Source organism: Anoplophora glabripennis, unplaced genomic scaffold, assembly GCF_000390285.2.
Source record: "Anoplophora glabripennis isolate ALB-LARVAE unplaced genomic scaffold, Agla_2.0 scaffold248, whole genome shotgun sequence".
Taxonomy (NCBI): domain Eukaryota; kingdom Metazoa; phylum Arthropoda; class Insecta; order Coleoptera; family Cerambycidae; genus Anoplophora; species Anoplophora glabripennis.
In genome coordinates this window covers 93,292-107,491 of record NW_019416351.1, presented here as the reverse complement: position 1 = coordinate 107,491, position 14,200 = coordinate 93,292, and the positions used below count along the sequence as shown (strand labels likewise).

At 39.2% G+C, this 14,200-nt stretch overlaps 1 protein-coding gene across 1 annotated transcript in view; it reads left to right on the top strand.

The window, feature by feature from the left end:
- The window catches only part of LOC108908603 (dynein heavy chain 1, axonemal-like), a 90,238-nt gene extending 76,580 nt beyond the window's left edge, over positions 1 to 13,658 (top strand). Inside the window, exons 35-55 of the mRNA XM_023454208.1 lie at positions 4,134 to 4,303; positions 4,507 to 4,715; positions 4,782 to 4,884; positions 4,935 to 5,184; positions 5,237 to 5,367; positions 5,440 to 5,545; positions 5,751 to 5,905; positions 5,968 to 6,156; positions 6,227 to 6,883; positions 6,940 to 7,250; positions 7,571 to 7,796; positions 7,862 to 8,057; positions 8,297 to 8,490; positions 8,865 to 9,019; positions 9,639 to 10,005; positions 10,591 to 11,175; positions 12,187 to 12,455; positions 12,514 to 12,740; positions 12,792 to 12,973; positions 13,025 to 13,154; positions 13,444 to 13,658. Coding sequence (XP_023309976.1) covers positions 4,134 to 4,303; positions 4,507 to 4,715; positions 4,782 to 4,884; positions 4,935 to 5,184; positions 5,237 to 5,367; positions 5,440 to 5,545; positions 5,751 to 5,905; positions 5,968 to 6,156; positions 6,227 to 6,883; positions 6,940 to 7,250; positions 7,571 to 7,796; positions 7,862 to 8,057; positions 8,297 to 8,490; positions 8,865 to 9,019; positions 9,639 to 10,005; positions 10,591 to 11,175; positions 12,187 to 12,455; positions 12,514 to 12,740; positions 12,792 to 12,973; positions 13,025 to 13,154; positions 13,444 to 13,658 — 5,027 coding nt within the window. The remainder of the gene's footprint in view (positions 1 to 4,133; positions 4,304 to 4,506; positions 4,716 to 4,781; positions 4,885 to 4,934; positions 5,185 to 5,236; positions 5,368 to 5,439; positions 5,546 to 5,750; positions 5,906 to 5,967; positions 6,157 to 6,226; positions 6,884 to 6,939; positions 7,251 to 7,570; positions 7,797 to 7,861; positions 8,058 to 8,296; positions 8,491 to 8,864; positions 9,020 to 9,638; positions 10,006 to 10,590; positions 11,176 to 12,186; positions 12,456 to 12,513; positions 12,741 to 12,791; positions 12,974 to 13,024; positions 13,155 to 13,443) is intronic.
- The last annotated feature ends 542 nt before the right edge of the window (positions 13,659 to 14,200 follow it).

The following is a 14,200-nucleotide window of genomic DNA, read 5'->3' as shown; positions in this document are numbered from 1 at the left end:
TAGCTGTATTTATTTATTCTGCTTCGCTTCTTCTTTCAAATTAAAATAAAAATTATGTTCATTCATTTATTTTACTATTTATCCAAAATTTTTCAATCTTCTATAAATGGTTTTCCTTTATTGAATACATTTGTTTCTATTTTTATTATCAATCACACTTTCAATTTCGAATATATACTTTATTACATTATATTTCTTTAAATTTTGTTTGAAATTCATTTTTACGAAAATTTTTAATTGATCATATACTAATTTTTCTTTATTTTATCTTTTCTTAAAATATACTCTATATACTCTGTTATATGTGCACTCGACAGATTTGTCCTACGGAAAAAATGTAAACAACTATTTTTTTGAAACATTTAGTATATTGTATCGATTTTGTAGTACGAGTTAGAAATAGTGGTACACAAAAAACACTCAGACACGGTCCAATTCCAGATATTGTATTGCTGAACACCTTAGTACCTCGTGTTACCCGCCGCGCCGTTGTCACATTGCTCGATACGAATTTTATCGAATTTTAAATTTATTACAGGGTTCGGAGTGACAGGGAAAACCAGGAAAACCTGGAAAAGTCAGGGAAATATAAAATCTTTCTAAAAGTCAGGGAAAAGTCAGGGAAAAAACAAATTTTTACGAAATGTCAGGGAAATTTAGCTTTCTTCTGGAATATAGGGCCGCAATTTTTTTCAAAGAAACATTTAATTATGTTTCGAATTTCATTCATAAAAATAGTTGAGGCCAGACCTGTTGTGCGAGGTCATATTGGGCGAGTCTGACTCTGGATACAGTGCCTGTCTTGTAATATGGCCTTGAAGACGCACTTCCATTGGTCGTATGAGTTGTATTATTAAACAGTAGACCAACCACAAACCACATATATTTCCCACTCTTTCAAACAATTTTAGAATTTGAGAAAGACAAAACAATTTGCATTTGCAATTAGGTCCATCACGGAATAAGAAACGGTTTTTTACGCCCGTTTTTTTTTTAAAAGTTAGAAGAAATATGTGCATCTTTTTATTTTTGCAAATATCATTACATTCTCGTCTCGTCAGTGCTATCGGCCGGACAGTTCTGTCTTTTTGGAAGTGTGTTGCAGTTGCATTGAGTTGCATTTTTTTGTTTGCAGACAAATATTTACAGCGGTTTTTGTTTATGTTGAATTGTTATTATTTAACGAAAATACTATAAGTAGTTAGCTGTTCTGTAATAGTCAAATAAGTAAGTATTTACATTAAAATTAATTAATTAAAATTTTACATTTGATTGTTGATTCTAGATAATCTAGGTATGGCAAAAAAGACAATATTTAATGATGATTGGATAAATCCACTCGTGCATAAAGAATGGGCTAATATATTTCAGTCATTAAAGGACGATCCGTTTTCTGCTTTTTGCATCATTTGTAAAAAGAAATTTGCTTTAAGCAATATGGGTAAGCAAGCTCTACACAGCCACGATAAGAGTACAGGTCACAGGAAAAAAATTGGGGCTAAACAAGGAAGCAAGGATGTTTCTGAAATGTTGAAATCATTTTGTGTATCTAAGGAGACGAGTGATGTTGGTAGTGAAGTTGATAAGCTTAATACGGAGTCTGTAGGAGAAAATAATAAAGACGTTCAGAGGCAGTCTATGTTACAAAATGCATTTTGTGATCCAGAAAAGGTTTTGGAAGCAGAAATTATGTGGGCTTTGTACAGTGTTGAAAGTCATGAATCCTTAAATTCAGTGAACAAAACTGTACCCGTCTTACAAAAAATGTTTAAAGACAGTTTAACAGCCCAACGCATGAAACTTTCCTCAAAGAAACTGTCCTACTATATAACATTTGGCCTGGCTCCTTACTTTGAAGAGCAGTTACAGGATGAATTGAGCAGTTGTGAATTTTATGTTGCATGTTTTGATGAATCATTAAATAGAATTTCACAACGAAGCCAAATGGACATATGCATCCGGTATTGGAGCACTACTGAAAATGTTGTAAAAACAAGGTAGATACCTATTTTCTTTTTATTTATTTGTTAATAAAATAATAAAGGTGGGTAGAGAGTGTTTCAGCAGCATATAGAGCTCTTCAAGTATCTGATAATATAAGAAAATATGTTTTTAATGAAAATACAAAATTACCAAATACAACAACTTCAAAAAATGTAAAAAAAGCCTTAGATGATAAGTTATTAAAATGTAAAGTAGCTTTTTTTGCGTCCATTGCTACACCATTGGAGGAATTTTTAAAATATTTTCAATCATCAAGTCCATTAACACCATATCTTTGCAAAAGACTGGAAATTTTGTTGAGATCACTGTTTGAGAGAATTTTAAAAAAATCTATCTTAGTGAAAAACATAACATCATTATTGAAATTGGATCTGGAAAATTCAGATCTTCTGAAACCTTTATCTGAAATAGATATCGGATTCAGAACAAAAAAAATCTTAACAGAAAGTAAGGCAATGAACGGGAAAAATTAGGTTTTTTAAAAGATTGCAGGCAGTTTATTAAAGTCATTATTAAAAAAATATGTGAAAAATCACCCTTAAAGTACAAGATTATCAGAGATTTGGGGTAACAAAAACTAAATTTAATAATTTGTTAGAAACCTTATGTGACAAAAATGTTATAAATCTGGAACAAGCAGAAAATGCTTCAATTCAATTTAATAACCTGCTCAGCAATGATATCAAATTAAAAGAGCTCTATACCCAGTTCAGAAATAATAAACAATCGCTTGATATATTTTATTTTGATTTGTTGTGCTCTGAAACAAACAAATTTTGAAACAAAAAACATAGACAGAAGGCTTAAAGAGCTTTATGAAAAGTTGTGAATTTGATAAAATTATTTTATATGGCTTTGTTTACATTCATACAGTTAATAATGTTTTGTAGAATATGTGAAGTTATTTTAACTATATATGAGTTAATGATAGGTTTAGCCAAACTTAACTGACGTATGTGACTGATGAAAATAATTGGGGTTTGCTATTAAGAATTTTTGATTTTAAGTTTTATAAATTTTTTCTATAACTTCCAATATAACAAATTCCAAAATAGATTATGTTATATAACTTGGGTGATACTATTTTTCCATTGATAAATGATTCTAAGATATATTCAGTGGCATATACTGGGTGGGCACTGGGACTTTTTTTTAGGAAAAACAAGATCTGTCACTGATTTTTAAATTTGAAGGTGTTTTTAGGATTTCCGCTCAATTCATGACAAAAAATTATTCTTGTGAACGGTTCCTAGAATTTAATGGTGTCTGGACTAAAAAATTGCTAAATCAAAAAAGAAATTAAAAAACATATTATTTATCATTTTCTCTTAGTTGCTTCATTAGAGGAACCCGGGAGACCTTGTAATTCCCTGCAAGGGAACGCGTAATAAAAATTTATTATTAACCCCAATTATTTTTATTAGTAGAACACGTCAGTGAAGTTTTGTCAAACTTAGCATTAACACCCTGCATATATTATAAAGTACTGTTATAGACATTTAGAAGTAGTATTGATTATAGAAGATATAAATAATATATAAATAGTCTAGTACAATTGTTACTAATAATATACATATAGGTATTTTATGTACATATGTACAAATGTAGACTGTAAGAAATAAATATGTTTTTATACCGATGTGTCTGAATTTAGGGTAGTAAATATCTGTGCATAAAAGTTCACAATTTTACGCATAATAATAACATAATTTTATTTCAGTGTTGACTAATACCTTCTTTTATTTTAAAAAGTCTGGAAAAATAATACCTGGAGTCAGGGAAAACCTGGAAAAGTCAGGGAATAACATTACCTTCAAAGACTCCGAACCCTGTATTACAACGCTAATTATTTTTTAGAATTAAACATAAAGAAGTTCAAAAAATTGATAAACATTGTATTTTATCGTATTCTATGCACGCAGTTATGCCAACATTCCTTAATTAATCGAATTTTTGTACATCAAGTTGAATATTTTGATAATTTTTTTCTTGGAAATGGTTGAGTTTAGGACCCATGTCATATAAGGTTTTTTTTCGTTTATTTTAATGTATTCTATCGTCTGTTACAATTAAGGCAGTCAAACTTCTATCACCCCATTAGAAGATACATGAATTTCATTTTCTCCTAGGTCGTCAGAGTCTTACCAGACTATCGGCGTTCATGGCAGAGTTTGGTTGTTTCCAGATTGTACTCAGTACAGTTTACGGTCCAACCGACTGGAGAGACGACATGAAGAATTTGATGATAGCGGCGGGACTGAAGAAGCAGGAAACGGTTTTCCTGTTCTCCGACACCCAGGTCCGTAACTTTCAGTATCTCAAGGAAAATAGTAATATTCTGTCCCTTTTCACGTACAAAATATCGACTTCTGGACTAATTTTATCCGTAAAGTGAGCGAGTGCAGGAGGAGGAATATTACTGCTATGTTTAACTGGTTTACTTTTTATTTAATCAACAAAAAAATTATTAAATCCTTTGTTTTCTAACTTGGCGTTCTGCAGATAAAAATGGAATCATTCCTCGAAGACCTGAACAACATGCTCAATTCCGGCGACATACCCAACATTTACCAACCCGACGAACTGGACAAAATCTATCAGGGGATGAAGGGTATCCTGCAAGAACTCGGGCTTGCCGCGACAAAGTCCAATTTGTTCTCGGTGTACCAAAAACAAGTGCGGTCCAATTTGCATTGCGTAATCACCATGAGGTTGGTACGACAAATTTTTTTATCGTTCCTTGTTAAATTATTTTTCCGTTTCAATTTCGCTTCCAGTCCAATCGGGGAAATATTCAGGGCCCGGCTTAGGCAATTTCCGGCATTGGTGAATTGCTGCACGATCGACTGGTTCAGTCCTTGGCCGGACTCGGCTTTGCAGGTGAGTTGATTCCCTCGAGTAGACGACGTAAATAACGTCCCCGTTTCCAGTCCGTCGCCTTGCAATTCCTCAACGACGTGGAGGACCTGAACGTCTCCGAGGAGGTGCTGGAGGGCATCGTCATGGTGTTCCAGTACATGCACGCCAGCGTCGTGGAGGCCAGCGAGCTGTTCAAACAGGAACTGTCGAGGCACAACTACGTCACGCCCACCTCTTACCTGGAGCTCCTCTCCAGCTACACCGAGCTGATGAACAAGAAGAAGGGGTCGTTGACGCAGGGCGTGGGGAGGCTCAAGACTGGTAACAAATTGTTCATTTTTCGTTGCGTGATTACTCTGTGTTTTTTATTCAGGATTGGGTAAACTTCAGAGTACTGCCGAGGAGGTGAAGATCCTCCAGGTGAACCTCACGGAAATGAAACCCGCTCTCGAGGTAGCCGCTAAGGAAGCGGAAATTATGATCGTCAAGATAGCTGCGGATACGGTTAGTGTTTTCGTATCAGCAAGAGTTGAAAGTGTTTCGGACTTTCGATTTTATTTTGTCGTTTCTGCGCAGGCGGTAGCTGAGGAGACCAAAGCCATCGTGGAGAAAGAGGAATTTGAGGCGTCTAAGAAAGCGATGGAGACGCAGACCATCGCGGAAGACGCCCAAAGGGATCTGGGTGAGACAGTAGATTAAATCTTCTGGCCGGTATTTACATTTGTTGTGTATATTGGTCCATAACGGAGTACACACAACAAATATAAATACCGGCAAGGAGACTTAATTTTCCCGATTCAGAGTTTCTTCTTCTGAAGAAATTCTGTCGAACCGCTGGGACTTTTTAACTTGTGATGTCTTACATGCCACAACACGCTCCTTTCCAGATGAGGCGATGCCTGCGCTCATGGCGGCTGAGGCGAGTTTGAAATCCCTCAACAAAAACGACATCACAGAGGTGCGCTCCATGAAGCGACCACCCGCTGGCGTGGTGTACGTCATAGAGGCCATTTGCATTGTTAAGAACATCAAACCGAATAAGGTTTGTCGGGACCAACCATGAAATCGACTAATTTTACCCTTGTCAACAATTGTTCCTTTCAGGTGCCGGGTATAAGACCCGGAGAAAAAATTTTGGACTACTGGGAGCCCGGACGCAACATGTTGGCTGACCCTGGGGCTTTCCTCACGTCGCTGATGAATTTCGACAAGGATTCGATAACGGAGGAGATGATCGAGAAGCTGAAGAAGTACGTCGAAGATCCCCTGTTCACTCCGGCAAAAATTGCAAAGGTACACCTTCAATTGTTTTTTAAACAAGTTTATAACGGAGGATTTTAACCTTTCACATTTTTTTTTTCAGATATCCAAAGCCTGCACGTCCCTGTGCATGTGGGTGCACGCCATGTACAAGTTCTACTTCGTTAACAAGGCGGTCGCCCCGAAGAAGGCGGCCCTCAAGCAGGCCAACGAGGACCTGGCCAAGACGGAGAGGGCCCTGGCCGCCGCCAAGGCCAAGATGAAGGAGGTGATGGACGGGCTCCAGAAGCTCCAGATCCAGCTGGAGGGGAAGATCGCCTTCAAGCAGGAGAAGGAGCAGAGCATGGCGGTCTGCGAGGACAGGATGAACAGGGCCGTGAGGCTGATCAACGGCCTGTCGGGCGAGAGGGTGCGGTGGCTGCAGACCATCGCCGACATCGAGGCCAACGTGGTGAACGTCACCGGCGACATCCTGATCTGCTCGGGGTGCGTGGCTTACCTGACACCGTTCACGGACCGGTACAGGAGGATGTTGTTCGGCAAGTGGTTGAGTCTGATCGAGGAGAAGAAGATACCGTTCTCGCCGAACTGTAACCCGGTGACGACGCTGGGCGAGCCGGTTCAGATCAGGCTGTGGCAGCTGGACGGGCTCCCCAGGGACTACCTGTCTACGGAGAATGCCGTTTTGGTGTCGTGTTCGAGGAGGTGGCCGCTGTTCATAGACCCGCAGGGTCAGGCGAACAAGTGGGTCAAAAATATGGTGAATAATAATTTATCGACATTTCAGTTGTGTAATAACTTGGGTTTCCTGTCTAGGGTAAACAAATGGGTCTGACGATATGCAAGCTTGCTGACAAGGACCTCATGAGGACTATCGAGTCGGCGATTCGTTTTGGCAAGGCGGTTCTGATCGAAAACGTCGGGATGGAATTGGATCCCGCTTTGGATCCGGTACTTCTCAAACAGGTTTACATGCAGAGCGGAACTTTGGTCGTGAAGCTGGGAGACGTGGTGGTGCCCTACGACAATAACTTTAAATTGTTTATAACGACTAAGCTGCCCAATCCCCACTATACCCCGGAAGTGTCCATCAAAGTGCTGTTGGTTAACTTCACGCTCGTTCCAAGGTATGTATAGTTTTTTCAGGATTCAGACTTCATGGAAATTCTTAAAACGCAACTTTCACAAACCTCTAAAAATAGCTAACAACTGATGCCCTTCGCTTCTTCACCGTTTACCAGCACTATCTCCCTTCGCACGCACTGTAAGTTGCCTGCAATTCATGTATTTGTAAAACGTGATTACTGCAGCGGCGTACACAAGTATTAAAGTGCGTTTTAAAAAACTAATTAACACTGTATATTTTTTCATATTTGGACTGTAAAAATTCAAATTTAGTTTGGCCGATTAGGGCCGAAACACCCTGAATATCAACCGCCAATTTCAGCGGCCTGCAAGACCAGCTGCTAGCCTTGGTGGTCATGCAGGAACGCCCCGACCTGGAGGAGCAGCGGAGCCAGATTGTCGTGGGCATAGCCCAGATGAACCACGAGCTGAAGGAGATCCAGGACAGGATCCTGCTGAAGCTGAGCACCTCCGAGGGGTCGCCGCTCGACGATTTAGACTTCATAGTAACTTTGGAGGCCTCAAAAGTGAAGAGCGATGACATAAAGGTAAGCACAAGTCTGAGTTTTAGATTAGCGTGGACTTTCTGGTCGTTCCTTTAAATTTTTTCCAGAATAAAGTCGAGTCTGCGGAGATTACACAAATTGACATCGATAATACGCGAGCCCTGTACATTCCCGTGGCAAACAGGGCCCAGATTTTGTTCTTCTGCCTTGCCGATTTGTCCAACATTGATCCAATGTATCAGTATTCGTTGGAGTGGTTCGTTTCTATTTTCATATCCAGCATGGCGGAGACGGAGAAAACGGGTACCGTTCTGAATTTTTTTTTTAATTCCGTGTTTATTTTAAAAAAATTAACAAAAAAATCTGGAAAATCTTAAAATATTCAATAAATTCATTAAAGTTTCATTTTCCGAAGAAATTAATTGTTGTGTCATGTAAACCATTAATTACAGACTAGTTTTTTTTTAATTTTCCAATTTGTAGTGTGCGAAATATGTAAACTGCGAAAAAAAACTGTTCGTAATTTTTACCACACTTTCCAGCAATTATCGAGGAAAGAGTGAAGATCATCAACGACTACTTTACGTTCAGCTTGTACAGCAACGTGTGCAGGAGCCTCTTCGAGAGGAACAAATTGCACTTTGCCTTTCTGCTGTGCATCCGCATCTTAATGGATAGCGGCGAGATAGACCCGCACGAGTGGCACCACTTCTTGGCCGGCGGATCGGCTAGCAGCGTACGTTATTTTATTATTTTAACGTATCCATTTCGACCTGTTTTAAGAGATTCATAATTACTAAAATTCGAGCTAAAATTTTAGCACAACACTATCCTTGTACTCCAAAATTGATAGATTTTATTTTATTTATTTAAAAACTGGAAAACAATTGATTTGAATCTTACTAAATGTTTCACAATAATAGTTGTTTACATTTTTTCCGTAGGACAAGTATGCCGCATGCACATGTGGTATGCACTAGCTGTGTAGCGCTGTTGTCACCTTGTGATGAAACTCCCCAATATTAATACTTTTGTGTTCATTTACGACTACTCTATCTCATGCTGAAGTAATGGCAATCAAACTTTTTACACCCTGTATATTTTTATTAGATCCTGCCCAATCCCGCCCCAACTTGGCTGTCCAGTAAAGCGTGGCAGGAGATTTTAGCCTTGGAGTCCTTGCCCAAGTTCAAACAGTTTATCGATACCTTTCCCCGTTACGCGGACCACTACAAACACATATTCGAGAGCCTAGAGCCACATCGGTAATAAATGAAATCGATTATTTTTCATTATTTTCACCTTAAATATCTTATGAAATATTTAATTATATGAAAATTTAATTTCTTTTAGAACAACTAACAGTAGTAAAAAATTAAAGACTTTAAAGCTACATATGGATAAACATTTAAAAATATATACAGGGTGTTGCGCTTAAATATGATATAAGCCTGTAACTTCTTTATTTTTTGGCCGATTTCAAAAATTTTTATTTTGGAATGTGGGCTAAAAAAACTATCTAACTGTGATACTGGTGATTTTATTAATGCAATACACGGCCAACTAGTGCTCGTCTGAAGATGTATCGAATTTGATGAATCTTGGTGATAAGACGTTTTAAGGAATGCTGAATGAGAATACGTAATCCGTTTTTTGGAAAAAAAATCGTTAATACCAATGTTTTGACGTCAAAAAAGCGCGTCCTAGTTGGCCGTGAATTGCATTAATAAAAACGGCAGCATTACAGTTAGATAGATTTTTATCCTACATTAAAAAAAAAATTTTTTTAATCGGTCAAGAAATAAAGAAACTGTACTTACTTAACTTGTATCAGATTTAAGCGCGACACCCTGTATACAAGTTGCTCATTGGATTTTACCACAGCCTCCCATTACCGCAAGAGCTGAACACCACGATGGACGAATTCCAGAAGATAATCGTCCTGAAGAGCCTGCGTCCCGACAAGGTGACCAACGCCATGCAGGACTTCCTGTCGTTGAAGCTGGGCCAGCAGTTTATCGAGCCCCAGTCTTCGGATCTGTCGGCGATGTTCAAAGAGTCCGGACCGACGATACCGCTCATCTTTGTCCTCTCCACCGGTACGGATCCCGCGGCGGAGCTGTACAAGTTCGCGGATCGGATGAAGTTCTCCAAGAGGATGTTCTCCATTTCCCTGGGACAGGGGCAGGGCCCCATGGCCGAGAAGCTGATACAGAGCGGGTCCGAGGTCGGGTCTTGGGTTTTCTTTCAGGTAAAAATTATGTTTTAAAAAAAAATTACGATTTTTCAAAAATATTTGTGTTTTTTAAACTTCCTGTTTATTATTTTTCAATAATGGCGAATTTTAAACGTTTTTTGTTGTTTTTTAATTTGAGGGGGCTTCGGTGTGCAGCAGAATAAAACTCTCTCTATGGAAAAATAAAAGTATTTTTATTGAAACCAAGTTAGTGAAAAAGAATAAGTATTGTCGGGGCGAGCGTTGGCTGAAGAGTCATCTTGGTGTGGAATCGTTTGTACAAGTATCTGGTCCTTGGCGCCAATCTGCCATGGACCTTTTCTGGAACCCTATTGCGTCCCGCGTCTTTTTTGTTGTTGCAACTGTTAAACCGGTCCGGGTAGTGTCAGCTAGCACTCTTGACATAATACTGAAAATGGGTCACTTGCAAACATGTGTACCCACAAAATAAACCCAATTGTTTAATTTTGGATCTATTTTATGTTGCATCACAATTTTCTTAATTAATAACGTTTTCAGTAAAATAATTAATTTTAATCTGAAGATTTGGATCCTGTTCCCGGTCCCCGTTTCTTACTATTACAGCGACTTCATTTATAGAACTGCCACCTGGCCCCAAGCTGGATGCCCCGCCTGGAGCGCATAATAGAGTCCATCCCGCCGGAGGCGGTCCACCGAGACTTCCGGCTCTGGCTCACGTCCACCCCCTCGCCTCACTTCCCCGTCGCCATCCTGCAGAACGGCAGCAAGATGACCATCGAACCCCCATCGGGCATAAAAGCCAACATGATGCGCGCCTACCGGAACCAGGTATCGGACCTGGCGGATTTCATACAGTCGGAACACCCCAAGGCGGCGAAATTCAAGCTGCTGGTCTTCTCCCTGTGCCTCTTCCACGGGGTCGTGCTGGAACGGAGGAAATTCGGACCGCTCGGCTTCAACATTCCCTACGAGTTTACCGACGGGGATTTAAAGATTTGCATATCTCAGCTGCACATGTTCCTGTTGGAGTACGTGGAGATCCCGTTCAAGGTGCTGACGTACACGGCGGGTCACATCAATTACAGCGGCAGGGTGACGGACGATTGGGACAGGAGGTGTCTGATGAACGTCCTCGCGGACTATTATAAGATGGAGGTGGTCGATCCCAACTACGTGTTCGATAAAGACGGAAGTTACCGACAGGTAAGGTGTAATTTTATGGTTAACGTAAATATGTGGTATAAAACGATATGTTCCGGTGCCAAAATAGTAGGAAGTAGAATCGTGAATAAATCAAACCATGTTTACTATTTTCAAGAGGGCTCTATAGCAAATAGGCAACCAGCAATACATTTTTATAGATTTTGTTACACAGTCTGTCTAAATATGAATTAATGCACAAATAACGGACTTTCCTCCATTCCAACGCGGATTTTCTATAAAATGGAGTTGGTTTGAAACTCAAATTACGTTTTGTTGTAAAGGAATTTGTAATTTACGATGTTCAAATGCAGCAAATTACAAATTTATTTACAACAAAAAGTAAATTGAGTTTCAAACTAAGTACATTTTATAGAAAACCCGCGTTAGAATGGAGGAAAGTCTGTTATTTTGTGCATTAATTCATATTTAGACAAACTGTGTAATAAAACCTATAAAAATGTATTGCTGGTTGCCTATATGCTATAGAGCCCTGTTAAAATTAAACTGCAACTTGTTATACAGGTATACTACATTTGTACACAGCTGTATAGTTGGTTGCATAACATGAGGGTGTTTGAATAGCTGTATATAAAGATTCAGCCTGCAGATTAGGCAACCCTCTATACAAAACTTGTGAATCCAGTGAATTTCAATATCCGAGCCTGTTTATGGCACCATTTTATATCTTCTCGTATTTTCAACTGCTTTAGAGCGAGAGAACGGAATATTGGGTAGTAGAATAAATAACTAAATAATTTTAGGTTGTGTTCACTGAATGGTAAGATTTTTTCCTTTTTTTTTTCGATTATAAATATACTGCGACTAGCTGGCAATTTTTGAAAGTTAAATTGCTAGATAAAAGTGTCAATAAAAAAAATTAGAGATATACAATACTTTGTTTAGAACTTCAGCGCCCTCTTTTGGACAAATATAAGGGTTTGTATAAGTTGATTCATGATTAAAAACTGCTTAGATTTGTCGAATTTGTAATACCAAGCTGCCCGTTTTCAGTCACCCACAGACACCGTATTCCTCGACTACCTCGAGTACATAAAGACCTTCCCCATAAACGACGATCCGGAACTGTTCGGCTTGCACCCGAACGCGGACATAACGTTTGCCCAGTCGCAGACGTACGCTTGCCTGTCGACGTTGCTCAAATTGCAACCGAAGCAAGTCGGCGGCGCCGCGGCCAGCCAGGAGGATGTCACGGCGTCTTCGGCCAGAACTATTCTAGCGCAGATGCCGCCACTTTTCAATTTAGAGCTAATCTCCAAAAAGTAACATTGATACCTTTTAGTTAGTCGGCGTCGTACAGTTTTTGATCTTTTTAATCAGATATCCCGTGAAGTACGAGGAATCCTTAAACACCGTCATAATCCAAGAAGCCATCAGGTACAACAAACTGCTCACCGTTATAAAGTTCACCTTGAACGAGTTACTGAGAGCCTTGAAGGGTTTGGTTGTTATGTCGGAAGCTCTGGAGAGGATGACGTCGAGCTTGTTTAGCAATATAGTCCCGGCTTTATGGGCTAGCAAGGCGTATCCGTCACTAAAACCTCTAGGTATTCAAGAAATTATTAATCGGAGTGGAAAATTTTAGCCATTTTTTGCAGCCGCGTGGGTGACGGATCTGAAAGCGAGGGTGACGTTCCTCAACAAGTGGGTGGACAGCGGCATACCGCCAGTGTTTTGGATATCGGGGTTCTACTTCCCCCAGGCCTTCCTGACGGGCACCTTGCAAAATTTCGCCCGGAAATACATCATGTCGATCGATAGCATCAATTTTGGTTTTCAGGTACGCATAAAGTAGTCGTGTTAACGGAATTTTAGAATCGGAATTTTATAGGTTTTGCCTACGTCGCCCACTGAAAGACCCAAGGACGGGTGTTGCATTTACGGGCTGTTCCTAGAGGGCGCGAGGTGGAATTACAACAAAGCCATACTGGACGAATCCAACCCCAAGGAGCTGTACACAAGTAAGTCGCGGAAATTTAATTTAAAAAAAAACTTGTGTTTTACGTCCGGTACAATCCGGTGGAATCATACCGTTATTAATATCTCATCGTTGGGAATATTTAACTAGCAACAACCAAAATTTAAAAATTTATATGAAATGAACCCGTCACCATTTAACGAAACAAACGTGAACTCTTTTTGTTACATTTTTACCGTATTGCTTTAATTTCATACTGTTTCGATATTCATTGCTTGCAAATTTACAAAGACGGTAAATCATAAGTAATGAAAATGGCGTCTTTCTTTCAGATATGCCGGTGGTGTGGTTGATACCCGAGGAGAGTCATAAGAAACCGGAAGGCACTTACGAGTGCCCGGTTTACAAAACTCTAACGAGAGCGGGGACGCTTTCGACGACGGGGCATTCTACGAATTACGTTTTAGCCATCGAGGTGCCGACGGAAAAGTCGGAGCCTCACTGGATAAAGCGCGGGGTTGCTTTAATATGTGCCTTAGATTATTAGTTTCGATGTATTAAATTGATAATAAACTTTATTTCAACCAGGTTTGTTTCTAATTTTCTTAGCAAGTGAAAAAATTTATATTCAGACATCAAATAGCGTTGAGTAGGTCTTTTCTGATATCTTAACCTCAATTTGAAACATCTAACATCGTCTAGTAGGTGAATTCGCGAATGCAGCTAAGAGGTCGCCCTCTGGCGGTGACAAGTGATACTAGCGACAGGGCCCGAGAACTTATACTTGAAAATGTGGGGAAACTGGGAACCACGTGACTTGAAATGGATATACAAGTTGGGGAGAGAGTCTATAGATGTCGCCACAAAGATTTTGTAGAATAAATTTTGACAATTGCAATTATGAATCATTTCATGTCATTCTTGTTCATGTTTATTGTTTATTGTTGATTAGGTTTGGCGAGTGTTGGTGTGTGTTTTATTTGTGTTTTTAGTGAGTTTTATTAGATATTTCATTCACATTTATTTATATAACATAATAATGTCTGATCATCATATAATCACATTTTTTTATTAATAATAAAATGTTTT